Consider the following 27356-nt stretch of genomic DNA (forward strand, 5'->3'; position numbering starts at 1 on the left):
CACTGCCTTTATGGCTCCTTACAACAATTTGTAACTTACTCACCCTCCTTTGTCCTATGACTGCAGAGGTGTTAATTTCCCACTTCATTTTAACTGGTTTCCTGCAACATGTGTTAACCCCAAATGTTTAACATTCTGTCCTGTCTTGTATTTAGCTGTGTCACTCTGATTACTTTTTCCAGACCTGAAGAAGAGCTCTGTGCAGCTCAAAAGCTTGTCCCTTCCATTAACAGAGGTTGGTCCATTAAAAGAGATTATCTCACCCAAATTGTCTTTCATTTAGCATTAGAATCATAGAATATCAGGGCTGGAAGGGACCTCAGGAGGTCATCCAGTCCAACCTCCTGCTCAAAGGAGGACTAATCCCCAATTTTTGGCCCAGATCCCTAACTCACAACCCTGGGTTTAGCAGGCCAATGCTCAAACCACTGAGCTATCCCTCGGTGAGCAAGCCCCCTGAGTTCAGCACATACTTATTCAGCAAAGCACTTAAGAATGGACTTAATCACCTGCTTAAAGTTATGCACATACTTATGTACTTTGCTGCATTGGGGCCTAGGTCTTGTACTATAAGACATTTCTGTAAAGACCAAATACGTCTCTAGTGAAGTCAGTGGAAAAGCTCTTATTGACTTCAGTGGGGCCAGGATCTGACTTAATGACTTTACTGGGTCTAATTGTCTGAAGGTGATGAGGATTTTACCTACAGGATACTGTTGGTATTGTAGGAAAGGAGAATGGCGTATTGAGGTTTAAATGTTAACATAGTCCAAATGGTACACTCACTTTGTACAACTGTAGAAGACTGCAAGCCACTGGAGAATCAGGCTCCTACCTACTTGTCACCATTTATACTCTGTCTACATTTTGCATTTCACTTACATAGGAGAGTGAATCTAAACAGGTCAGTATCACTTTGTTTTCAGTAATGATGTTTAGCGCTTATAAGATGGTTTACATTTTGAGAGTCCTATGCAAAATTGAAGGGTTTGTGCATAGTCAGAACAGATATTAAGTTCAAGAAGAGCTTAGTGTGGTCAGTACTCACAGGATCTGACTCTTACTATTAATCCAGAAGGTAGTTAAGTATTATTATCCCATTTTTGAAGGTGGGGAAACTGAGTCACAGTGAGGTGACGTGACTTGCTGAAAACCACAGTGTGAGGTGGTAACAGAGCCAGGACTGGAGATGAACTGTTCATAGAGCCTAGCTTCAGGATTTAATCCATTTTAACATGCTGCTTTAGAATGAATTACATCCCAGGTTGACCTGTAGTAGCACCGTGCAGTGCTCTTCAGGGTTCAGTATTTAAATACATTTCTATTAATTAGTTTAATAGTATATTTTATTCCCTCTTTACCCAAATCTAAATTTTGGGTCTAAAGTATCCTTTTTGTTTGTCCTTTTAACTGTGGAGCTGTTGCTTCAAATCTCAAGATTTGTTTTCCTGAGCTCGGTTAATTATTAAAAATGAATTTAAATAATTAAGGCGCTCTACAGAGTCATCTATTTTTTAGCACTTTTGAGTGTTTGTAGTGCAGTCCTTCTGGTGAAGAAGAACTTTTGGTTAATCACAGCGGCTTTGTAATCAGTATCCTCCTGTCTTCAAAAAGCACATGTACCTATTTCTATCAGTGAGACCCGGTCATTAAACAGGTATTTTCCCCATCACCGATATTTCTGTCATATGCTTTGTTGTCAAAGGAAAGTGCTGGCAGAAAGACAGCATTCTGAAGGAATTCTCTGTGCACAGATCTTTTCATGGGCCTGCAGACACAGCCCTCAGGTATCTCCAAGGGACCATCCACCACCCATTCTTGATCTTCATGGGGAGTTCTGCTGGGGATCGGTGGCTTGAAGGGAATAGCGCCTAGGGAGATGCGCATCGTCCCCTTCCCACTTTGCAGGGAGTCTACTCAGGTATTAATGCTGCCTGATACTGTATTACCAGCAGAAGGTAGCCCATCTGCGTAGTGGAGTCCCCATGTTAAGGGTGATTGTGGGACTGCTGCCCATGGGAGAAGCCATGTCAGCATAGATCCACCCTCCGCTGTGCTGACCAGGGCCCAAGGAAGGTCTACAGGGACGAGGGAGGCAGTACAGAGGTACAGGCTTGATGTGCAAATTGCCATGTGCCTCCAAGACCCATGTGGATTTAGGGGGATCCATAAGATTTGGGGCCCAAGCAGACAGAGGGCAAACCCTGCTAACCCCATGGAAGAATTTGAAGGGAACCTTGAAAGTTGAACAAAGACAGCTACTGACCTAGAGTGTCTTTCTGCTCTACATCTGGGCCCAATTCCTTGATAACACCAGAATCTATATATTAAGTGGTCCTAACCCCCCCCCCCCCCCCCCCCCCCCCCGCACAACAATTGCTCTTGGGTTTAAAGAGAGAGAAGTTCTTTCCCTGGTTTTGATTGAGCCGTGGAGTTGGGGGGGGGGGGGGAACTACCAGGCCATCAACGACTGAACTATTTTAAAGTCAAATAGCAGGCCAGGTAGTAAAACCTTTTCTTGTTTGAGCCCCAGAGTGTTACTCTGTAACGGAGATGTTAGGACATCCGCGTCATTTAACGTTGTTCCCTATGGTCAGGTTTGGTTTTTACTGTTTCACTCTCTACCAATGCAAGCGGACAGTCATACTCTGCTCTCAGCTACAGTGGTGCCAATCTGTCTTTACCCTATTGAAGCCAGTTGGCTCAATCCTCACACTAGATACAGCTGAGGGGCGAAAGGAAACTCTATGTCCCTTTTCTGCTCCTCTCATCCTGGTCCACTGAGGGCTGATGTGGTGCAGTTTATGCCAATGGAGATATGTTGATTTCTGCGAGTTAAGGATCAGGTCTCTCACCTTTTGAGTTGTGCATGGGGGGAGGGAGGGAGAGAGAGAAAATCTGCTATGTTTAATCTCACTTTTATTAGGAACCCCCCCACCCAACATTTTAAAGTTAGAAGTAGAAGATTTTGTACCCAGTTGCTCTTTTATTCCTAATGTACCAAATGTACAAATAACTACTATACCACTACTGTGTCATCAATTCAAGAATATATATATGAGTGTAATAATTAATAGAATATGCGGTCAGAAAATGGGATTTTTGAGTGGAAAATTAGCTAAAAATGAAACGATTTGGGTTTTGGCAAAGTTTTCAGTGGAAACTTTCACCTTTCCATTAAAAAAAAAATGAAAACTCAAAACCCAAACATTTTCAGGCAAAACCTGAGGCGGGGAAATCAATTTTTCAATGTAAAATCAAAAACTCTCTCAAAAAACTAGACACTTTCCACAAAACCCAATTTTTCAGTCAGCAAAAGTTTCAATAAGAATTTTTCAGCCAGGCCTGCGTATTAATAGAGCTGACAGGAAAATGGTAAGTATGATTTGTGGGGAAAAATGTCATATCAATTTTTTTAAATGCCACCCCAAATTAAAAAAAAATTGTTTAAAAAAATTTGAAAAACTAACTTTTTTAAAAAAGTATATATTTGAAATCCAAAAGAACATTGTGTTTAAGGTTGTGTTTTTTCCTTTCCTTTCTTCCGTAGTTTTGTCTTCCAGTGACAAAAAGGAAAAATGGGGACAAAAGTGGGGGGCGGGAAGAGGGAAAATAAGGGGCAAAAAGCCCAAACCAAAAAACATTTTGCAGTTTGGTCCCCTCCCCTCCCCAGAAAAAAGTCAGAAGATTTTATGGGGAAAAAAAAGTTTAAAACTGTTTCCCAAGAAAGGGCATTTTTCATCAAAAATGTTTTGAATGGAAAAAAAAAAGTGTTTTGTTCCACTTAGTATCAACATTGCTTACCCTTGGAATGTTTCCCTACAAGATTCTATGGTATTTAAACATGGCAGGTACACGGACATACATACAGACACGGAGTTGCTGCGAGCCAAGACTGCAGCGTGCTGAGGGAAGAAAAAAAACAAAAACACCACACAAGGCTTTGCACTCTGTCAGCTGCTGTCAGGCTCTCTTTTATGGGAGTGCTAAAAATTCATGAGGTTCACTCAATAAAAGAAAGAAAATGAATAATAATGATCCTGCTGCCAATAAAAGAATGGAAGTAGGCAGATGCTGACAACGCTTCCTAGTGCAGCTGATGGTTGCGAGACAGGATGGCTCAGTGGGCCAGATTCTCCATTGCCCCTGATCCTTGTGAAAATGGTTATTCTAGCGGTAGTATCTTACACCCACCTTGCACTGGTGTGAAGTTTGGCAACCGAGCCATCTCCGGAAAATGGTGAGCCCAAGACCCATCAGGGCAAATACTGACTGCTGGCACTTTGGTACAGTACTGTAGGAGATGCTATGATAATGGGTGACATGCTTTGAATCAGTTGGATGTTGTATCAAAGTCCCCTTCATGTTGGCGTTATCAGTACTCCTGAAACTTCATATGAAGGACAGGAGAATACTCCCATATCATGAGAGTCTTTGGCCCCGATTTGGAAAAACTTTATATGAAAGATGCTTGACCAAACAAAGTCACATTGCATCGAATATGAGAGGTGCTGTATAAAACCACATTTTACTGTGTGGACTAGTGAGTTAGTTTTTAGTGTATTGACAGTTGCTACGTGTCTTCATTTTATAATGTATTTTTGTCCCTGGCACTGTCTCTGCAAAATGTAATTGGCTGATATTGCAGGATCAGGGCTTGGAGGAAATTTCTTTTAAGTGAAGTCAGCAGTTGTGACAGGTGCCAGATTGACAGCCCCACAGAATGGGTGAGGTATTATCTTTTATTGGACCAACTTTTGTTGGTGAGAGACATGCTTTTGAGCTACACAGAGCTCTTCACTTAAGATGAGCTATTAGCAGCGGGGGGTGGGGGTGGGGGGAGAAAACTGTCCCAAGCAGGAAGTACATCAGCTATAGCAATGCAGGATTACCCCGCAACACTTTCCCCAATATTCTTCTGAAATGGATTTGTTCAGTGGTCAGATTATTCATTGCAGATGAAACTCCTGCCACTTCTAGCTCTTCTTTCTGTCTGCAGGTAGTTTGCAAACCCATCCTGATTTCTGCAGATTTATTTGTATTATTCATAAGTATTCACTGGATAGTTCAGACACTTTCTTTTCTAGTCTGTGAGTTTCTTCCCAAACTGTTTCCTTCCTGAGTTTTGCTGTTTATAATCCTTGATGTGTAAGTTGTCTTCTGGTATTTTTTTCTGCTCTCTATGCGGATGGCAAATAGTGAAGAAATGCAGCCCCCCCCCCCCCCCCCCCTGTGTGTGTCAATAATCTTGGATTTTAGCACACAAGAAACTTTTGAAATTTAATATTTTTACAAATGTACGATGGCCATCTGAATACTCAAGTAACATGATTACTTATTATTTGTATTACAGGGAGCCTACAGGTCTCCGCAGAGATTAAGGTCCTATTGTGCTATGCACTGCAGAAACACATAAGTGAATCTAGGGTTGACACACTAGATATATGGGACAAAGGAAGGATTATCAGCCCACATTTTACAGAGAGTCAAGTGACATGCCCAAGTCTTACAGGAAGTAAGTAGCAGAGGCAGGAGCTGAGTCTAGCTGTCTGCAGTCCCACTCCATTGTCCTAACTACATCAGCCATCCTTCCAATGTGTTGTACAGATTTGTGATTTTGTTTCTTCATTATTTTGTCAGTTCTGTTCTGTATTGTAAATGGCGTGCACTCACCTCTAATGAGCACCCACCCCTAGGCTGAGTGTAGGTTCAGTTTTTTCCCCTCAATTTCCTCCACTCATGGTGCCCCTGTCAGCTGCTGTCCTTGTCAGGCAGGTCTTCGGTGACCCAGTCCTTCGGCCAAGTCACACTCTGTCCATGTGCAAAACAAATAAACCCTTTCCGAGTTAGGCCCCTTGTTGGACTGTATCTCAGTGCCCTCTGTAACGTCTTTTTATCTGCAGCCCTATCCCTGGGCTGGATTTTTACTCAGTCCAACAGGGCCTATCACAGTACCCTGGTTCGAACGGTCTCTCAGCCCCTTCTGGGCTCTCTCAAATTGTCCCTGCTCTGATATGGAGCAGTTCCCAAGGACTCCCTCCTGGAGGCAATGTCTTTGCCCTCTTTGGACCTTTCTGGCCCCAACTCTTCTGCTGGGCCACTAAAAGTTCAGTTCCTCTTCTGGGGTGTGTCACAGTCCAAGACATTTCCTCTGTTGCCATTGGGGTGAACCCAGGCCCCCCCACAGATCCAGGTCCCAGCCCAGGGACCCTATAGATAGCAGTCATCTGTCACACCCCTTTACATAAACTGCATCTCTGCTACAATTGCCTGGCCCACTTCCCCACAGCGCCAACACATTCTTCACCTTACCTCAAGGCCTTGTCCTGGTTGAGTCCTATCAGTCAGCCCAGAGCTCCTTCTTGTCCCATCCCCCCAGTCTCTGCCATCATTGCTCTGTCCTGGGTCCACACCATCAACATTCCTCCAGCTCCAACAAGGAACTGAACTCATTAGGATCCTGCAGCTCTTTTTATACTAGCCTGTTGGGCTCTGATTGGCTGCTCCCTGCACCCCCTCATTGGCTGCTTCCCCATAACCACTCTAGGACATTTGGAGGACTTCTTTTCTGCTCCTCTCTGGGACGGAGTGTGGTAGGAGCCTGAGGCCTCCAGGCCGTTACATATATCTTATCATGTTGTGTCCCTTTCTTCACCTGCTGCTCCACCAATGAGACTAACCTTGACTGCCTGTTAGTCCACTTCTCCCATGAGCACTCTAGTAGGGAGGGAGAATAATTAGCAGGTTATTTTGTTTTTAAAGTAACATTAAAAAAGAAACAACAAATGGGATAAAATGATTCCTTAATGTGTTGATTTCTATCTTAAGTAAAGCTTGGGTGTAATTATGGAATCCTTGACTCCATGTGGAAACAAAACAACTTTAAACAGTAACCAGTTCTGGGTTTTGAACCCAGGCCTGCAGTATCCCAGGCAGCTGCCACCCTGCAGCTCTTTAGAGCTACTGGAAAAGGGGGCAGGTAAAACTCTAGCTGGCCAAGAGCTCCTGATTGGGAGAGATGTCTGGCTCCACCGATTGCCTCAAATGCAATATTTAAGCCAGAAGAAGGCACAGGAAGCTGTCTGAGCAACTAGGTGAATTTATGGCTGACTACTGCTTTGAGACTCTGCATCCTTGCTTGCATCCTGAGCCCTGCCTTCCATCCTGTTCCTGCCCTCCTTATCCCAGATATCCATCTGCTGCTGGTTCCTGCTTAGCTGTCTGGCTCCAGGTCCATGCTCACATGCCCTACCTCTGATCCTTGGCCTGACCCTTGACTCTATCTCAGGCTATGTCCTCCTGGCTCCAGTTTCTGGCTCCTGACTGCACGGTTAGGCCTGATTACCCGCTCCCTGGTCCTTACAGTAACCCAAGCTGGAAACAAACTGTCCCCTTCAGACGGCATTCAACGATGGTTCAGAATAACAGGATGTAAATGCCTGAGTTTTCTGTCATGCTAGTGTAAATCTATTGACTTCAGTGCATTTACTCCTGGCTTACCCTAGTGCAAGTGCGAGAAAAGTCAGGCCAACAGACAGGGGGCTCTCAGAAAACAAAAGAGTAAACTAAGAGGAAAGCTTGCTTAAAATAATTGGAAAATGATTTATTGGATGCAACATCTACCCTTGGTGATTTCCGGTATTATTACTTTTCTTTAGTACAACCAGGGAGGACAGTAACTCGCTGTGGGCTAATGGTAAATTATGATCTATTGCAAAGGAGTGAGGGAAAATGTATCATAGGAGGTTCAATATGTGCCACATGCTCTCCCTGGTGCTGTTGCACAAGTCGGATCTCACTGGACACGTCTGTTTGAATGTCAGCTGGAGAAAAGGGAATGTAAAAAGTTAGAGCAAACGTCATCTATTGAAGAAAGAAGGGCAAAGTAAAGGTGTTGGTGACTGCAGGCTTTGGAGTGTGCCCACTTATGAGGGTGAGGAACTGGAAGCCAGGAGATTGTTCCCAACTTTACCACTGATTTGATATGTGGCCTAAGGGTGGTGTAACTTTGCCTCTCCAGGGCCCCAAACATGTTTCCTTTGAAGTCAATAGAAGATTTGTTGTTGACACAATCAGGCCCAGGGTTTGGGTCTATGGCCTGGTCTCCAGTATGGGGTTAGGTTGAATTTAGCCACGTTAGGTCAATTTAAAAATGACCTTGTCCACACAACCAACCCCATTCCGTCGACCTAAAGGGCTCTTAAAATCGACTTCTGTACTTGTCCCCGACGAGGGGAGTAGCACTAAAATCGACCTTGCTGGGTCGAATGTGGGGTAGCGCGGATGCAAATCAACGGTACTGGCCTCCGGGAGTGAGTGAGTGCTCCATTGTGAGCGCTCAGGACAGCACTTTCAACTCCGATGCACTAGCCAGGTACACAGGAAAAGCCTCGGGAACTTCTGAATTTCATGTCCTGTTGGGTCAGTGTGGTGAGCTCAGCTGCACTCAGCAGCACAGGTGACCATGCAGTCCCAGAATCACAAACGAGCTCCAGCATGGACCGAAAGGGAGACACTGGATCTGATCGCTGTATGGGGAGAAGAATCTGTGCAGGCCGAACTCCGATCCAAAAGAAGAAATGCAAATATATTTGCCTAAATCTCACAGGGCATGTTGGAGAGAGGCTACACCAGGGACAAACAGCAGTGCCGCTTGAAGGTTAAGGGGCTCAGGCAAGCCTACCAAAAGACAAAGGAGGCAAACGGTCACTCCGGGTCAGAGCCCCATACATGCCACTTCTATGAACAGCTGCATGCTATTCTAGGGGGAGACCCTATCACTATCCCACCACTGTCCGTGGACACCTGCAAGGAGGGAGTCTCACGCTGCACAGAGGAGCATTTTGTGGATGAGGAAGAGGAGAAAAATGCGCAGCAGGCAAGTGGTGAATCCGTTCTCCCCGGCAGCCAGGACCTTTTCATCACCCTGGAGCCAATAAGCTCCCAAGGCGGGATCCCCGACCCTGAAGCCGGAGAAGGCACCTCTGGTGAGTGCAGATTTGTAACTACAGTACAGGGTTTAAAAGCAATAGTGTTCATGGTCACCTGGTTGAAATAGGGGAATTTTTGTAAGGGAACAGTAAAAGGACCCTGTTCAAGCTGGACTGTTTGCACTTGGCTAAAAGGGATCATCCCAGAGAATAGCCATGCGGTGGGGTGGGGGTAGGTGTGTGCTGGACGTCTACCCGAATACTGCAGCCCCTCCTTTTAAATGTGAAACCCAACCCATTGCTTGCTCTGGGAAAGGGAGGTGCTGCAGTTTGAAAACATTCCCACATGTTATGAAGGCGTAAGAAGCCAACCCAATTTTACTCCCTCAAGGTGCAAATGTTTCTAAGCTCCCCCTATCATCTCTGTCCCTGAGGTTATCACAGATTAGAAGGCAAAAAACCCCGCACTTGTGATGACATGTTTTCTGAGCTCATGCAGTCCTCCCGCACTGATAGGGCACAGCTTAAGGCATGGAGGCATTCAGTGGCAGAGGCCAGGAAAGAATTAAGTGAGCGGAGGCAGGACGCAATGCTGAAACTAATGGGGGAGCAAACGGACATGATGAAGCATCTGTTGGAGCTGCAGGAAAGCCAACAAGAGCACAGACCCCCACTGCATTCACTGCATAACCGCCTCCCCTCCTCCCCATGTTCCATAGCCTCCTCACCCAGTCGCCCAAGAATGCGGGGGTAGGGGGAGAGGCTCCCAGGAGGACCAGAATGGATCCCCCGAGCTCGTGGCTGCGGAGCAGGAGAGCAGAGTTGCAGCAGAAGTGGTGTATGACGACGGTTAGCAGTCCTACTGCACCGTCTGTTGACAGTAGCACCCCGGACGCAACAGCAGTGATGACTCTGAGCTGAGCGGGCTCCATATTTGCTGTGGTATGGCGTCTGCACGGAAAAAAGGCGTGAAACGATTGACTAACGTTGCTTTCACAGAGGGAGGGGCGACTGACGACATGTACCCCAAACTACCTGCGACAATGTTTTTGCCCCATTAGGCATTGGGAGCTTAACCCAGAATTCCAATGGGCGGCAGGGACTGCAGGAACTGTGGGATAGCTACCCAAAGTGCACCGCTCTGTAAGTCAATGCTAGCCACGGTAGTGAGGACGCACTCTGCCGACTTAATGTGCTTAGTGTGGACATACGCAATCGACTGTATAAAATCGATTTCTAAAAATCGAGTTCTATAAGATCGACCTAATTTCGTAGTGTAGACATACCCTGTGTCTCCTTTTACCCTTCTACTTGGGGATACCTCTAGGATCTGTCTCAGCAAGCTACTGTGAGGATTTGTAAATAAGTGTATTAAGTGGAGCTTAACATATTTTTTTTCCTGGAAAAAACAGTTTTTGTGTGAAAAATTTTATGATTTTCCCCCATGTTGTGGACAAAAGGTTTTAAATGCATTTTTTCTAAATAAAGTTTTTTATTTCATTTAAAAAAATGAATTTTGAATGTTTTTTCACCTCCCTTCTGTCACTTATTTACTGACTTCCAAGAGGGAAAAGTGAGAAAAATTAAAATAACTACAAAAAGTGAGAACATGGGATTTTGTTCTCCTTGCTTGGAATGGAACATTTTCAAAATTTCAAAAACATTCAGAAATGTGTTGAAAATTTTTCTTCAAAATTTTATTTGCAAAAAAGACAAAAAAGTCATTGTCAAAAAATTGCCCTTGTTGAAAAATGACCAAAAATGTCATTGTCATTGAAATCTTATTTTCAACAACAATCACAAAACCAAGACCTTTTAGTGTAAAAAAAAAAAAGGTTTCTACCAGGTCTTTTGTTTAGGTATATTGGATCAAATCCTGGCTTCACTGAAGTAACGGCAAATTGCCTATTGATTTCAGTGGGGCCACACATTCCCCATTGACTTTATGCAGAACCTTTCACCAAGGATTTCAGAGTATTATTACTCTCAGTAGGTCATTTCCATTCCCTTACGCGTGGTCTACTCTAAAAAGTTAGGTTGACCCAGCTACATCGCTCAGTGGTGTGAAAAATCCACGCCTCTGAGGAATGTAGTTGAGCCGACCTAACCCCGGGTGTAGACAGCACTAGGTGGAATGAAGAATTCTTCTGGTGACTTAGCTACTGCTTCTCAGATAGGTGGATTGCCTACGCCAACGGGAGGGGTCCTCCCATCTGCATAGGCAGTGTCTACACTGAAGCACTACAGTGGCACAGCTGCTGTAGTGTTTCACATGTAGATGAGTCCTTAGATGTCATCTTCAGAGAGATACTTGTAATATAACAGGGGTCGGCAACCTTCGGCATGTGGCCCGTCAGGGTAATCCAAAGGCTGGCCGCGAGACATTTTGTTTACATTGACCATCTGCAGGCATGGCCCCCGCAGCTCCCAGTGGCCACGGTTCACCATTCCCAGCCAATGGGAGCTGCGGGAAGCGGCAGGCCTCAGGGACGGTCAACGTGAACAAAATGTCTCGTGGCCCACCTTTGGATTACCCTGATGGGCCACATGCCGAAGGTTGCTGACCCCTGTACTATAACTATATTCTCAACGTTTCTTTGATGAGTCAGTTTTAACTTAAGTCGTATCCACATTAAGGTTCTGTCTAGATAAGGATCCATATTATAGGGTTGAGACAGGATTCCCAAAGTAGTGTGGAGAGATGCTATAATCAAGAGATAAAGGCAATGCCTCACTTTATTTTAATAAAAACAATGAGGAGTGCCCACGAAAGCTTATGCCCAAATAAATTTGCTAGTCTCTAAGGTGCCACAAGTACTCCTCGTTGTTTTTGCTGATACAGACTAACACGGCTACCACTCTGAAACCTTTATTTTAATAGTTATTCATCAACATATTATTTAAGCCATATTCAGTTCCTGACAGGGTTATTCTGGCCAGAGGCTTTTTTCAAATGGTTTTAAAAGACAGAATGATCAAGATATTTGTTATGTACCGTATCTGGCGCATTTCATCCAGAAGGATCCCAGAACACCCACATGCAACCATCTCCTGCGCAGAACATGGCAACTCTTCAACAGCACAGCACTACATTGCACAGCAGTTCAGGACAGGAAGCAAGAAAGCAGATGATATGAAATGGAAACTTATGAGGCATTTAAGATTGTTCGACTGTAATAATGTAGATTGGGATTTGGAGAGACATTTTCCATAAAATGCATCTGGCACAGACACTCGTTTTTGTGCATCTTCACAAGGCTTTCACTTTCCACAAAGATCCTTTTGAACAACCAACTACACTTGTTCTAATGTTCAGGGGTGTGGATTTTTCACGCCCCTTGAGGAACGTAGCTGAGTCCATGTAACTTTTTAGTGTACTCCTGGTCATAGTCAGAATGACTACCCAGTATTTTCAGAGCAACCAGCTAATGTGATTTGTCGAGTCCTCTTTTGTAACTGATAACTACCCAGTTCATTTCTTCATGTATCATTCCTAGGTTGGGTGCCAGAAGTGGTGTTCACACACCTGAAGTCAGCAGCTTGCGTTAATGACACTAGGCTATTCCTAGAGGAGCCTGTTGACTGGCAGCCTGGGGATGAAGTTATTGTGAGTGGAACCGGTCCTGGAGATACGTATCAGCAAGAGGAAATCGTCACAGTTGAGGCAGTGAACAACACTGAGCTCTACCTTAGATCGCCTCTCAGGTTAGTGGGTTTTGGGGGATCCCAACGACAGGTAGCTAACTTGGGGCTTGTCTACATAGGAAGTTATTCTTAATTAAGTATTTCTGGTTAACTGCCTATGTAGATGCTCTTATTCCAGAATAGTTAATCTACTTTAAATTATTACAGATTATTTTTCATGTGTAGAAAAAAAAAAGTCAGTAAAGCATGGGAGTCAGGATCAGGAATTGCAGCAATTCCAATAAAAAGTGATGACGATACTATATAAATACCTTTCTTTGAGAAGTTTTACAGAAACTGTGACATCACCCTGTAGTGATACATTCTGGTGTGCATCAAGAGCAAACCAAGAACCAGCCAGTGGACTTCGAACAATCTGTGGAGAGCTTTTTCATAGCAATTAAACCTTCAAAACTGTTATGAAAAACTCTACAACCTCAGGCACAAAACCAGCTTCTCACCCTTATTTATGATAATGAACCCTCCTCCCAAAAAACCCTCTGATGATATTTTACTGAACCCACTTAAAAAAAATTTACTCTGAGCAGGAGAGTAGAATTTGCAAAGCTGAGTTAGGTAACATTTATTTCTTAGGAGAATGACCCTATTGGATATTGAGCATATTTGTTTTGGTTTAATTTTCCTTTTCTTTGCCAGGGCACATACAGCAAGGGCATTTCCAAAAGTAAAAAAACCCAACCCCAATATAATAAAAATGTTCATTCTTTTTGGATAGTGGTTTCTGAGATGGTCCTGGTTGCCCAGTACTGGTACTGTAGGCTTCCATGATGGAGATAACATTACAGATTACTCAGGTTACTAGAGGTTGACGCCCTTAATAATTAAGTTGAGTACAGAATAAAATAATGTGTGGTAAGGGTGGGTATCTGTAAGTCCTATATTTGGTCTCTAGTTGCCTGAAAAATGCTGGCCAAGAAAACCAATATTTGGAGGTCATTAGGGCCCAATATATTCTGAATAGAGCTGATCAACAATTTTCCAGTGAAACTATATTTCACTGGAAAATTGGGTTTTTGACTAAATGAAAATTTTTCCAAAAAGTGTCTATGGAAAATTTTGATTTTGTGGTGGTTGTTGATATTGTTGACTAACTGAATGGCCAAAACCAAAATATTTTGATTTGGAAATGCCCCTACAGGGCCTCCCAGGAGCTGTAGTTTGATTGCCTCCTGCCCCTAACCTGCTGTATTCACTGGGCTCTTGGCCAAACTACATCTCCCATGATGTACCATGGCTTGGGACTCATGTAATGCAGCACCTCCTGTCTCTGAGAGAGGAGACCACGTTTCAGCATGGGGGATGTAGTCCAACCAGGGAGCCTGGCCTATAGAAGAGAATAGGAGCATGAGGCACTCAAACGAAAATTGTCCTGAAATACCATAGTAACGTTTCCAACTAGAAATATGTTGGGTTTTGGCTAAAATATTTCATTAGTTGAATTTCCACCAAAAATAAAAATTTTCTGTTCCCCTCTCACCCTGCCCCTTTTTTTTTGACCAGCTATATTTCTGAATAGGATAGAGATAGGGTGGAATAAATGAACAAAGCTCAAACATATAAAACCGCAACAAAAATATTACTAAACTAGTGAAGCCAGTGAGGATTTGCCAATGGTTGCAATGGCAATAGAATTGGGCCCCGTACCACAACTGTCTGAAATATGCAGGTGCCGCTTGAGAGCATAACTTGGCTCATACTCTTGAAGCTCAGCCTGGGTTCACTCTTGGTGAACGTTTCTATGAGCCTGATGTGAGTTTAGGGTCATAATGAAGGAACCTGGTGGATTCAGATTTCATTCTGATTATTATTGTTATTTTTTTTTGCATAGAACCCATTAAAACCTTTTTAAACCAACCAGAGTCTTTTCGTACTCCCAACCCCTTTTATATTTCACAGGAATTTGCTGTTGTAGTTATGAAATAGAGATGGACTCAGAGCTAGACCCTGAACCTTAACAAAACTAGTTTGGACGCAGCTCTGAGTTGTGAAGTTTCCATCTTCAAGCTCAGGATGAACGGATGCTTCCTGCAGATATTCCGGCAGTCATGTTCTTGTGTCTGTTTCTATGCTTTGTATAGGTACCCTCACAGCTCTGGAGAAGAGTGGGTGCATGGGAATCGCTTTGCTCTGAAAGCTGTTGTGGCATTGCTTAGCCGGAGAATTGTTGTCCGAGGAAACCTCACCAGAGAGAGGATGTCTCACCTACGGGAGTGTGCCAAAGCAGGTGTGTCGGGAGGTGAGAAGATTCTTTGGATAGAGACATGTTTGGAGGAAAAGAAATAAATAAAGGCAGTATTGTTACTCTGACATCACATTTTGGTATATCATTTTGTTAGAAATCCTTCTTAACAGAATAACTTTGAAGCCCACTCAGCTCCAGGAAAGTGAATTTATCTTTCCGGACATTGTCTGACATGAAAGTATGAGGTCTCAAGGGGTTGAGCTGAATTTCCTTGTTATCTTGCAGATGTGTTAGCCTCATGTTGTTGTTGTAAGCCATCTTCGGAACCCCCCCCCCCACCTTTCAAAAGAGGATATCTTTTGAAAATAATGTTTCCATGTACATATTATGTTAAACTTTTAATTGTGTTTACGAGTTAGTGACTTAAAGAAAATCTCCCAATCCTTTTTGTACTCTTGAGTGTAGAAGACTGGGATGTTGCTAAGTGCATTTGGAAAACCTGGTCAAATAACGATAATTGGTTTGATTTCCTCACACTTACAGTGGTTTTATGCCTGTATAACTCCACTGACTTCCAGGGAGGGGTTCCTGATTCACCCAGGGGTTCCCGCGTAAAAGAGAGCAGAACCATACCCAGTGACTGTAATTTGGATTGAGAATTAGGACTGCTGACTGCCTATGCTTTCTTTTAAAACTAAAATTCTGTCTGCTTTAAACTTTTCACACAAGACTTCATTTGGTATGCAACAGCCAATTGCTGGTACAGCCCCATGAATTTACTCTGGCACCCAGGACTATTGTCACTGATATGCACTAGGAGTGGGAGTGATTTTATTTGTGTTAGAGTGAAGCTGTGGTTGTCAGAGGAATAACAAGATGATGATTTGGGTGGGTGTCAGATTGTCTGGAGCGGCTCATGACTGTTAGTGCCTACCTCAGGGCAGACTGTCAGAAAACAGGGCAGACACCCCAATCTGGTGGTGTGTTCTATAATTCAATTTCACCAAACCAGTAACAAATGTGAACTCCTGGATCACTTTTACCAGTCTCATCATAAAGTCACAGACAGTCCCCTTAGACTCTCCAGTCTATCTTGCCACCCAGACAAACTGGACTTTGTGATAAAAGGTCATTTAAACCAAAAATCACATCACATTTAGGTTGCTCCCAGTCCGAAGAGACCAGTCACTTACCCCAGATCAATTGGTACTCTAGATCTGACACCAAAGACAACACTGGTATCCAATACTGTAGTACACTAACTAAAGGTTTATTAGTTAAGAAAAGGAAATGAGAGTTTTTCAGAAGTTAAGGCAGGTAAAATATATGCACAGGTGAGTCACAGTTTCTAATTCCAAATGGTGGCAGGGATGTAATAAACTGCAAGTTTCCCAAAAGGCTTTTCATGGTTCCCAGATAGTCTCTGGGGATCTCTGCTTTGCATCTGGTACACTTCCCTGTAAGAGTCCAAACAGTCCAGAGATGTAGGGTCTTTCCTGGAATCCATACTTACAGCTTCTTCTCACAGAAAACAAGCTATGAGAAGCCATGTGGGCTTTTCCTCTGATGAAGGAGAGAGGAATGCATTTTGAGTCTTTGACCTCCGATCATCACACACAATGCCCACTTGCTTCTAAATGAGCTCTTTTCTGTTAAAGTTGTTTGTTTGAATCGCACAAGGCTTCTTTCTCATTTGATGGCTCATTTGATGGGTTACTTAGTTACAGGGGTGAATGCAATGTACATGTTTGCTACTCCATTGTAACGGGATACAGATAAGTGAAAACAATGCACGTAACATCCCACTCGTTTTCATGAAGTTTAAGCACCAGATACACTCTTCTACATTTACTAGCCACTTTTATCTATACTACTACACAAGTGAATTGCCCTGCGGCTCTGGCATGAGCTGGCACCTCGGTTGCCAGCGTCGCAGTGGGGTTTTGTTGTTACATTTCTGTCTTTAAAAATAAAATAAATAAAATAGTGCTGTTAAAAGTGACTGGACAGTGTCGGAGATTGAAATTCTCTCTCTAGCCTCAGAACAGGCACAGCCTGGGGAGTGGTAGTACAAATCTCCATATGCTACCCACCTGTGTGCCTCATGTCTGACGTGGAAGAGCCATCTCTAGGGGCATGGGGATTGTTCATACTCAATGCCCATTTCAATCCTCTCTAACCTCTGCCAGCAAGAGAGAGGTGTGATCTGAGTGCCAGTCACGGAGCCCTGCTTCCATCTTTGACCCTGAGCAAGTTGCTACTTAACCTCTGTGTCTCACTTTCCCCACTTGCCAGGTGGGGGTAATAGTCCTTACTTACACCTCCGAGAGGTACTGTGAAGAGCTGATGTTCATAAAGAATTTTGAAGTGTTCTCATTGCAGTTTAATTCAAATACATCCATGCCCAATTGCCTTTTCACGAATCTGACCCAAAGTAAATCAATGTCAAAGTCATCTTTCCCAGGCACAGATCTATTTAGAACTGAACAGAAGGAGCTTACCGAAGCATAAAATGACTTCAGCTTCCTGTGGGTTTCAATATACGTCCCTCTAAAAAGGATCAGCTCTTATGCATGGAAAGGCATGGCTTAGGACTTTGCATGGAGCATAGAGTCACTGTGGAGCTGTGCCGTTGACAGACTCTCTCTGCTGTATTTCAGATGCTTCGGCATGTCTGTACAAGAAGAGCGAGAGGATGCTAGGATCCCGGGACATGGGGGCCGTTGTTATTGTGCAAGCTTTCCAGGGTGAGGACAGTCGCATCCGTTTGGAAGGCGTTCAATTCCAGCACGTGGGCCAAGCGTTCCAGCACCACTTGAGCGCACTGACCATTGCCGGGGATGCCCGTATGACTGGTGAGAGACTGTTTAGGGCCCTTGTCTAGCACTTGGGAGACCTTGGTTCAGTTATCCGCTCTGCCACCAACTTCCTCTCTGAACTCAGCCAAGTCACTTAGCCTCTCTGTGCTTCAGCTCCTCATCTGTGAAATGGGTACAATAGCACTGTCCCAGCTCTCAGGGGTATAGTCAGGGTAGAGAAGCTAAAGACTGTGAAGTGCCTTGGGATCTATTGATAAAAAATGCTATATAATAAATAGGTGCTATTGGCTATTATTATAGATCGGAGATAGGCCCAAGAAATACCATGAATCAAGACTCAACTGATTGAACTTGGGGCATGAAAGTGTTTATAAAATGGTAGATGTCACGATTCGAAGGAATGGGAGGAGGGAGAACAGCACAATAAAGACAATGGATTTCAAGAAGGCAGACTTTAGAAAACTCAGGGAGTTGGTAGGTAAGATCACATGGGAAGCAAGTCTAAAAACAATAGAAGACAGCTGGCAGTTTTTCAAAGAGACATTGTTAAGGGCACAAGAGCAAACTTTCCCACTGCATAGGAAAGACAGGAAGTATGGCAAGAGACCACCCTGGCTTAACCAGGAGATCTTCAGTGACCTAAAACTCAAAAAAGAGTCCTATAAAAAGGGGAAACTAGGTCAAATTACAAAGGATGAATATAAACAAATAACACGATCATGTAGGGACAAAATTAGAAAGGTCAAGGCACAAAACGAGATCAAACTAGCTAGAGACATAAAAGGTAACAAGAAAACATTCTACAAACACATTAGAAGCAAGAGGAAGAACAAGGACAGGGTAGGCCTGTTACTCAGTGAATAGGGGCGGGGTGGGGGGGAGTAATAGCAGAAAATGTGGAAATGGCAGAGTTGCTTAATGACTTCTTTGTTTTGGTTTTCACCAAGAAGGTTGGTGGTGATGGGACATCTAACGTATTGAATGACAGTGAAAATGAGGTAGGATCAGAAGAGGCTAAAATAGGGAAAGAACAAGATTACTTGGACAAATTATATGTCTTAAAGTCACCAAGGCCTGATGAAATGCATCCTAGAATACTCAAGGAGCTGACTGAGTAGATATCTGAGCCATTAGCGATTTTCTTTGAGAAGTCATGGAAGATGGGAGAGATTCCAGAAGACTGGAAAAGGGCAAATATAGTGCCCATCTATAAAAAGGGAAATAAGGACAACCCAGGGAATTACAGACCAGTCAGCTTAACTTCTGAACCTGGAAAGATAATGGAGCAAATAATTAAGCAATCAATTTGCAAACGTCTAGAAGATAATAAGATGATAAGTAACAGTCAGTATGGATTTGTCAAAAACAAATTTTGTCAAACCAATCTGATAGCTTTCTATGACAGGGTAACAAGCCTTGTGGACAGGGAGGAAGCAGGAGACATGGTATATCTTGATTTTAGTAAAGCTTTTGATACTGTCCCGCATGATCTTCTCATAAATAAACTAGGGAAATGCAACCTGGATGGAGCTACTATAAGGTGAGTGCAAAACTGGTTGGAAAACCATTCCCAGAGAGTAGTTATGAGTGGTTCAGAGTCATGCTGGAAGGGCATAATCAGTGGAGTCCCACAGGGATCAGTTCTGGGTCCAGTTCTGTTCAATATCTTCATCAGTGATTTAGATAATGGCATACACAGTGCAATTATAAAGTTTGTGGATGATACCAAGCTGGGAGGAGTTGCAAGTGCTTTGGAGGATAGGATTAAAGTTCAAAATGATCTGAACAAACTTGAGAAATAGCCTGAAGTAAATAGGTTGAAATTCAATAAGGACAAATTCAAAGTACTCCATTTAGGAAGGAACAATCAGTTGCACACATGCAAAATGGGAAATGACTGCCTCGGAAGGAGTACTGCGGAAAGGGATCTGGGGGTCATAGTGGACCACAAGCTAAATATGAGTCAACAGTGTAACACTGTTGCAAAAAAGCGAACGTCATTCTGGGATGTATTAGCAGGAGTGGTGTAAGCAAGACAGGAGAAGTAATTCTTCCAATCTGCGCTGATTAGGCCTCCACTGGAGTATTGTGTCCAGTTCTGGGTGCCACATTTCTGGAAGGATGTGGTCAAATTGGAGAGAGTCCAGAGAAGAGCAACAAAAATGATTAAAGGTCTAGAAAACATGATCTATGAGGGAAGATTGAAAAAATTGGGTTTGTTTAGTCTGGAAAAGAGAAGATTGAGAGGGGACATAACAGTTTTCAAGTATGTAAAAGGTTGTTACAAGGAGGAGGAAGAAAAATGTTTTTTCTTAACCTCTGAGAGTAGGAGAAGAAGCAATGGGCTTAAATTGCAGCAAGGGAGATGTAGGTTGGACAACAGGAAAAACTTCCTGTCAGGGTGGTTAAGCACTGGCATAAATTGCCTAGGGAGGTTGTGGAATCTCCATGATTGGATATTTTTTAGAGCAGGTTAGACAAACCCTCGTCAGGAATGGTCTAGATAATATAGTCCTGACATGAGTGCAGGGGACTGGACTAGATGACCTCTCGAGGTCCCTTCCAGTTCTATAATTCTGTTTTCTTCAAAATCCACATTCCAAACCAAACCAAATTTTGTATTTAGGGGCCTCTCTCTGTGCTCCATGAAATGTGTTTTGGACTAAGGGTGGTTCGATTAAATAGGAAATGCACATTAAGTTTTATCCATTCCTAGAACTCAACCCCTAATGAATCTTGTTGAAGGTTTTAAGATATTTAGTTGTTTTTTCCTTCTGCCTAGCAGCCTTCCTCAAATTATATTTCATTTTTGTTGCTTCTCTGTGTAATCATGGGCTGGCCAGCACTGGAAACAGAAGTAAAATACTAAGAATGAGCCTATTTCATTAAAAGAAAAGGAGTACTTGTGGCACCTTAGGACTAACCAATTTATTTGAGCATAAGCTTTCGTGAGTTACAGCTGCATCCAATGAAGTGAGCTGTAGCTCACGAAAGCTTATGCTCAAATAAATTGGTTAGTCTCTAAGGTGCCACAAGTACTCCTTTTCTTTTTGCGAATACAGACTAACACGGCTGTTACTCTGAAACCTATTTCATTAGTTTCAGTCCAGCAATTGGAAAGCAGGAAGAGCTGGAAAGCTCATGGGTAAAGTTGGTTCTCATGATATTCCTAGCCAAACTTCGTAGAATCATAGAATTCATAGAACATAGAATATTAGGGTTGGAAGAGACCTCAGGAGGTCATCTAGTCCAATCCCCTGCTCAGGGGGACCAATCCCCAACTAAATCATCCCAACCAGGGTTTTGTCAAGCCAGGCCTTAAAAACCTCTAAGGATGGAGATTCTACCACTTCCCTAGGTAACCCATTCCAGTGCTTCACCACCCTCCTAGTGAAATAGTGTTTCCTAGTTTCCAGCCTAGACCTCCCCCACTGTAGTCTCATGGGGGAGGTTTAATTAACTTGGAATATCAGTCTTTTAGGGTTTGTCCATCACTACTGCAGACTGCGAGTAAAGTCTGGTGACGGTTGTAGGGACCCTCCAACTCCTGTTCATGCCGGTGGGAGTCTTTCCATTGGTGTCAAAGGGAGCGAGATCAAGTCCGGGATATGAACATCAGCTGAGAAAGCTTTGCCTTTGTCCCGGCATGTAGCCCACGCTGGCCTGTCCTTAGTCATGTCTGCTAATTTGCACATAGCTTACTGGGTTACATATAAAAGATCTCTTACAGTGTAATGACATTTTTATTCTTGCTTTGCAAATCACTGGATGGCATATGTTCAGCTTCTTGTGTGATTGTGCTAAACTGGCCACATTTCAAATTTTGTCGTATAGGAAAAAAAAACTCAGTTGCATGACGTTGTGATGCAAATTCACTTAATATAGTGACGACATAGAAAATGTGATAGCTTTGTCTAAGCACAATGCCACATTACTTTGCAATGTTATGATGCTGCTTTAAAACCTCGTTATGTTGTGATACAGTGTCACAATGTTGCAAACATTTTACCCGTTGGAAATCATTTGAGGGCTGAGGGGGTAAAATTCATCATATAAGCAATACTTGCAGGTTAGTAAAAATTGCAATATTTGGGTAAACAGCTTAAATTGTGATCTGTCTCATCGGAGCATCACAGCAAATTGGATTAACCAAGCAGCATCAGAGTTGATGAATAACATCTTGTGCAAAAACGTCACCTTTAACGGAGGCAACCTGGAGTTATATTCCTGCTTTCCTCTGACACCACCCTTTTCTTTCCAGATTCTTACATTCGCGGTTGCTCAGTGTGGGATTCCTTTGGTCGGGGACTCAGTCTGTCGAGGATCTCAGAGTTAAGAGTGGACAATAATGTTTTCTATAACATTTTAGGTCATGGGATTCTACTGGGTAAGTGAAGCAGAGGATTTTCAATCAACCTATACGTGGCTCTTTATGCCAAGGATACAGTTAATCAAAACTTCCTTGGGCGGAAGAAGGTTTGATTCATGTTCTCTGGCACTAGTCTTGTGGAATCCTGTATATCACTCTCCAACTTCCTCATGCAGATGCTGAGGATCTGTTTTCTTGTAACCATATATGCTTTGGGTCCATTTCTTATGACCAGCATGGAGCTTGTTCAGTCCTATTGGGGCTTCTCTCCTGCACCACCTCTTTTCTTTACAATCTAACAGTAGATAGAGATTTTTTTTTTTTAAAAAAATCTGATTCACCTGTCATGGAAAGAACTCTATGATGTAATATTTATAGCCCTGATTCACCTAAGCACATACTTCCCATTAGTGTTGATCAGGTGACATTGAAAACAATAGGATGATAGCGCATGTTTAAAGTCAAGCACAGGCTTAAGTACTTGACTGATTTGAGACAACAAAAATATTGAAAATCAAAATCTCTCTCCTATCTGCCATTAAAGCAAGCTGGAGATTGGTCTGCAGCCTGTCCCACAGGCATCCCATACTGCCTGAGTATGTCATGATATCACTTTAGTTTTGGCTGCCGCCAGTCATGGATGAGAAACAGCAATTTAAATTTAAACAAACAAACAAAAGCCTTAGGCCCCAGCCCTGCAATCCAGTGCACACATGCAGGCCTTCCGCTTGACTGGAGTCCCACTGAAATCACTTTGACTATAAACAGGTGCAGAGCTCAACCTGTCCAGGTCTTAATTTGGAAATCCGTTCCTCCCATCATTCATGCTGAGACATAATTCTGACTTTCCAATCTCTGGGCTGAACTAAATGTGTCCTCAGAAATTTCGGGCTGAATACTCTGTATCCTCAAGACGTCTTTAATGGCTTCAATGTCAGTAGCTCCAGAGGGTCTGAAAGATGAATTTATATATCATTTTGTTACCTGTAAAGGCATATTTATTATAGCTGCCTGTTTTCTGCTCTAGAATTGAAATCTCTCAATGATTTCATTTAAACCCCTATTCGCTAGGATTTTGCAGGACAGTCATAAAAAGTTGCTCTGGGCTTAAACTTAATTAGCAAACAAGATCCCGGCCTGGAAGCCAAGACTTTTTATGCCTCCTTTCAAACCTGTATGGCTGTCAAAGCACTAGTGTACAATCCTACTTTTGCTCTCATAATGGCTGTGATTGAAATAAATACAATCTGAAAAGGAAATATTTCTCAGCAGGATCTAGTTCCAAGGTAAATGCCATAGAGGTTGCATGATGTGTGAAAAAATAAAGCCCCAAACTCTACGCATATATATATATATTTTGGAGATCAGCTTGAATTTAGGGTGGTTAATATGGGGGAGGGTATCTGTGTCCAGGGAAGAATTGGAGGGAGCGTTGGCATATGTTATCCCTAGCAAGAACCATATGTCTTGAAAAGGAAGGTTGAGGTTGACTTGCATGTTCCCTGGATAGGGCTTGCCATTTTCCAGATAGATGATGGCTGGCATTTCCTTAGGATAGAGGTTAGGGTGCTTTTCTTTCCTTTCTGTGCCAATTCACGGTGCATGCCATTTTGGGGACCCAGTTACTGCAGGCAGGGGGCATGTGTGCTGCTGTGAGTGGTGGCTCCATTGTTGTCTTCTGCCCATTGTCTAGTTCATCGCTCGAAAAACAAAACAAAACAAAGAAACAACCCCAAACCAAAAAAACAACCAAAAAACCAACAACGACCAAAATAAAACAACAACAAGTGACAACCCAAGGCACTTTGGTACATGATTGCATGATGTGTTTTTAATCTTTCTGTTTACATGGTTAAGGCATTGGGTGGGAACTCAGGAGATTTGGGGTTTAACTCCTGGCTCTGTCACAGGGTGAATTTAGGCAACTCACCTCATCTCTCTGTGCCTCCGTTCCCCATCTGTACAATGCGTATCATAATATCTCTTCTTCCTAACCATTGACTGTCTTCTCTGTTTAGATTCTAAACTCTTCGGGGCAGAGACTGTCTTACTCTGTGTTTGTACAGTGCCTAGAACAAGAGGCTCTGATCTTGGTTCTGGCCTCTTGGCACAACCATAGTACAAATGAATAACAACAGTTACCTCTCCATCCTGTGGAAATTATCTGATCTTTCAACTATGCACCCCAGTAATAATTTTCACCCCTGATATTTAGACCCCTGCCATGTTAAATTGACCCTGCCCCACTCTCAGCTTTCCCTCTGTGGCGTAACATGGATTCCAGCGTGCTTTGCAAACAGTACAGCACTGCAGAAAGGCAGCCACCTCTATGGTGAAGAGCTGCAGCCAACCAGCGCACAGTGCCTTGCACAACACTATAGGTGGGGAATAACACCGAGAGAATAATATGTGATCTGCATGGGTGGTGATTGTTGGGCTGTATTTGATGAATTTGTGCCTCTGATTATATTTTAGGAGGGTGGTTGGAAGAGGGGAATAAAGTCAGTCACAACACAGTGATTGGCCTGTCTGGAACGGATGGACTTTCCAACATAGAAACGTTATCACCAGCAGGGATCTATATCAGGGCTCCGGCTAACCAGGTAGAGGTAAGGATAAAAAACAACACTGTATCCAAGAACAACAGATTGGTCTGAAATATGGTTCTCAGGGTGACCCAAACACAGGTTGTTCACTTACTGAGTGAGTTTTAATAAGGATGGTTACTGAAACAGGATAGTAATACAAGTGCACAATGATATATTCCCTAATAATAATCTCTGTCTCTGTCTCTATACATAAACACACACTCACACCCACCCACATGATCTCTCTCTTTCTCTCACATACATACGGTGTAAAATGTTTGCAACAAAACTCCAGTCCCTATGTAACTTCCAAGCTTTTTATGTTTCGTTACAAAGTCCAAAGTCATCTTGGGTTCATCAGAAGGCTCACAAAATTTTGCCAAAAAACCTAGGCCCAGATCTGATCAATTCTGGTCCAGTTTTATTGTTTCCATCAAACTTTAAAAAAATCAGTTTTTCCTGATCTGGATGGCAAACCAAATACAATTCCACAGTTTCAAGTGAATTCCACCTGGATTTGTACCCGAAACTCCAGAAAAACTCAGGGACTGCCAATCCATAGAAACTGAAACCAACGAGGAACTACATATGAGGACATGATTTGCCCTTCACTCTCTGCTCCTCAAAGAGTTGCACCTAACTTTGAAGGTGAGAAACAGACCAACAGGTTTCCTGTGTTACTCTCTTGACAAGTTTGCCTGAGAATAAAGAGAGAACTACGATTTAATTCCCTGCAGGGCATATACCCAACTTTACAGGCCATTTTAGAGAATATAGTGGAGGCATCTATTATGTTTTTTAAAAATGTAGGCAGAGTAGCATGACTTCAGGGCCTCTAAACACAGAGAGATCTACACAGTTGTACATTGGCATAGCCTAGAGCTGTCTGACTCAGTACCAATGGTTCAGCTGTTAAGGGGCTTGCTACATTTATCTGTCAATGTACTTGTGAAGCTAACTCAGTCAGTTTTCAACACATTTGTTTAGCTCATGTGCTATAATAGAAATTCAGAGATCTATTCACAAGTTGAGGCCATGGACATGTAACCGGCCACTGGGGTAAAAACTACTGGGGCCTGTCCTCTGCAAGCCAGTGTGGGTGGCATAGCAGATGCTCACTGCAATCTCCATTGTGAGCTGCCATCTAAGGGGATGGGCATATAAGGCATTGCAACAGCAGGATACTGAAGTCTAAAAGAAAACGAGGAATCTACCTCCCTTTATCTACATTATTAGTAGGGGTATTTATTATTGTACAGCACCCAGAAGTGCTTGACAAAAAAAAAGGAAAGACGTGGTCACTGTAGAAAAGACCACAATATATTTGTAGGCTTTTGGGGTTAGGGACAGTCTCCTATTATATGCATGTATGGTGCCTAATCTCACTTGGGGCCTTCAGACTCTACCCTAATATAAAAAGTAGAAGTGCTGAACTGCAGGGAGGGAAGGAAGGATTTTAGCCACAGCACTAGGCTCTTGAAGTTAATCAGTTTAGGCATCTGCACATCATGAGGGTTCATAAGAATGACCATCCTGGGTCAGACCAGTGGTCTGTCTAGCCCAGCATCTAGTCTTCCAACAGTGACCAGTAGCAGATGCTTCAGAGGGAATACACAGAATAGGGCAATTATTGAGTGATCCATCCCTTGTTATTCCAATTCCAGCTTCGGTCAGTTAGAGATTTAGGGACACCCAGAGGATGGGGTTGCATCTCTGACCATTTTGGCTAATAGCCACTGATGGACCTCTCCTCCATGAATTTATCTAATTTTTTTTTTGAACCCTGTTATAACCTTGGTCTTCACAACAACCCCTGACAACAAGTTCCGCGGGTGGACTGTGCGTTGTGTGAGGAAGTACTTTGTTATGATTGTTTTAAACCTGCTGCCTATTAATTTCATTAGGTGACTCTTGGTTCTTGTGTTACGAGAAGGAGTAAATAACACGTCCTTATTCACTTTCTCCACCCCAGGCATGATTTTATAGGCCTCTGTCATCTCCCTTTTTAGTCATCGCTTTCCTGAGCTGAACGGTCCTAGTCTTTTTAACCTCTCCTCCTGTGGAAGCTGTTCATACCCCTCATCATTGTTGTTGCCCTTCTCGGTACCTTTTCCAATTCTAATACATATTTTTTGAGATGGGGTGACCAGAACTGCGTGCAGTATCCAAGGTGTGGGTGTACCCTGGATTTAGAGCGTGACATTTCTGATATTTTCTGTTTTATTATCTATCCCTTTCCTAGTGTTTCCTAACAGTTTGTTAGCTTTTTGACTGCCCCTGCACATTGAGCAGATGTTTTCAGAGAACTAGCCACAATGACTCCAAGATCTTTTTATGGAGCGGTGACAGTTAATTTAGACCCCATCATTTTGTATGTAGAGTTGGGATTATTTTTTCCAGTGTACAGTACTTTGTACTTACCTACACTGAATTTCATCTGCCATTTTATTGCCACATCACCCAGATTAGTAAGATCCCGTTGTAACTTCTCACAGTCCTCTTTGGACTTAATTATCTTGAGTAATTTAATATCATCTGTAAAAATGCCCCCTCACCGTTTACCCCTTTTTCCAGATCACTTATGAGTATATTGAACAGTACAGGTCCCAATGCAGATCCTTGCCGGACCCTGCTATTAACCTTTTCCATTGTGAAAACGGAACATTTGTTCCTATCTTTGTTTCCTATCTTTTAACCAGTTATTGATCCACGAGAGTACCTTGCCTTTTATCCCATGTTTGCTTACATTGCTTAAGAGCTTTT

At 43.0% G+C, this 27356-nt stretch overlaps 1 protein-coding gene across 6 annotated transcripts in view; it reads left to right on the forward strand.

Moving 5' to 3' along the window:
- Positions 1–27356, forward strand: part of PKHD1 (PKHD1 ciliary IPT domain containing fibrocystin/polyductin) — a 363852-nt gene that overhangs the window by 159944 nt on the left and 176552 nt on the right. For 5 of the 6 annotated variants that reach the window (XR_006289317.1, XM_043542122.1, XM_037893881.2 and 2 more), the window contains exons 38-42: positions 12428–12635; positions 14714–14871; positions 17478–17672; positions 21898–22023; positions 24481–24614. Coding sequence is in view for 5 of the 6 variants with exons in the window: in XM_043542122.1 (XP_043398057.1) it covers positions 12428–12635; positions 14714–14871; positions 17478–17672; positions 21898–22023; positions 24481–24614 (821 nt within the window). In the remaining variant the exon portion in view is untranslated. The remainder of the gene's footprint in view (positions 1–12427; positions 12636–14713; positions 14872–17477; positions 17673–21897; positions 22024–24480; positions 24615–27356) is intronic. The other variant, XM_043542124.1, reaches the window with a different exon arrangement.

This window comes from Chelonia mydas, chromosome 3 (assembly GCF_015237465.2).
Source record: "Chelonia mydas isolate rCheMyd1 chromosome 3, rCheMyd1.pri.v2, whole genome shotgun sequence".
In the NCBI taxonomy this organism is placed as follows: domain Eukaryota; kingdom Metazoa; phylum Chordata; order Testudines; family Cheloniidae; genus Chelonia; species Chelonia mydas.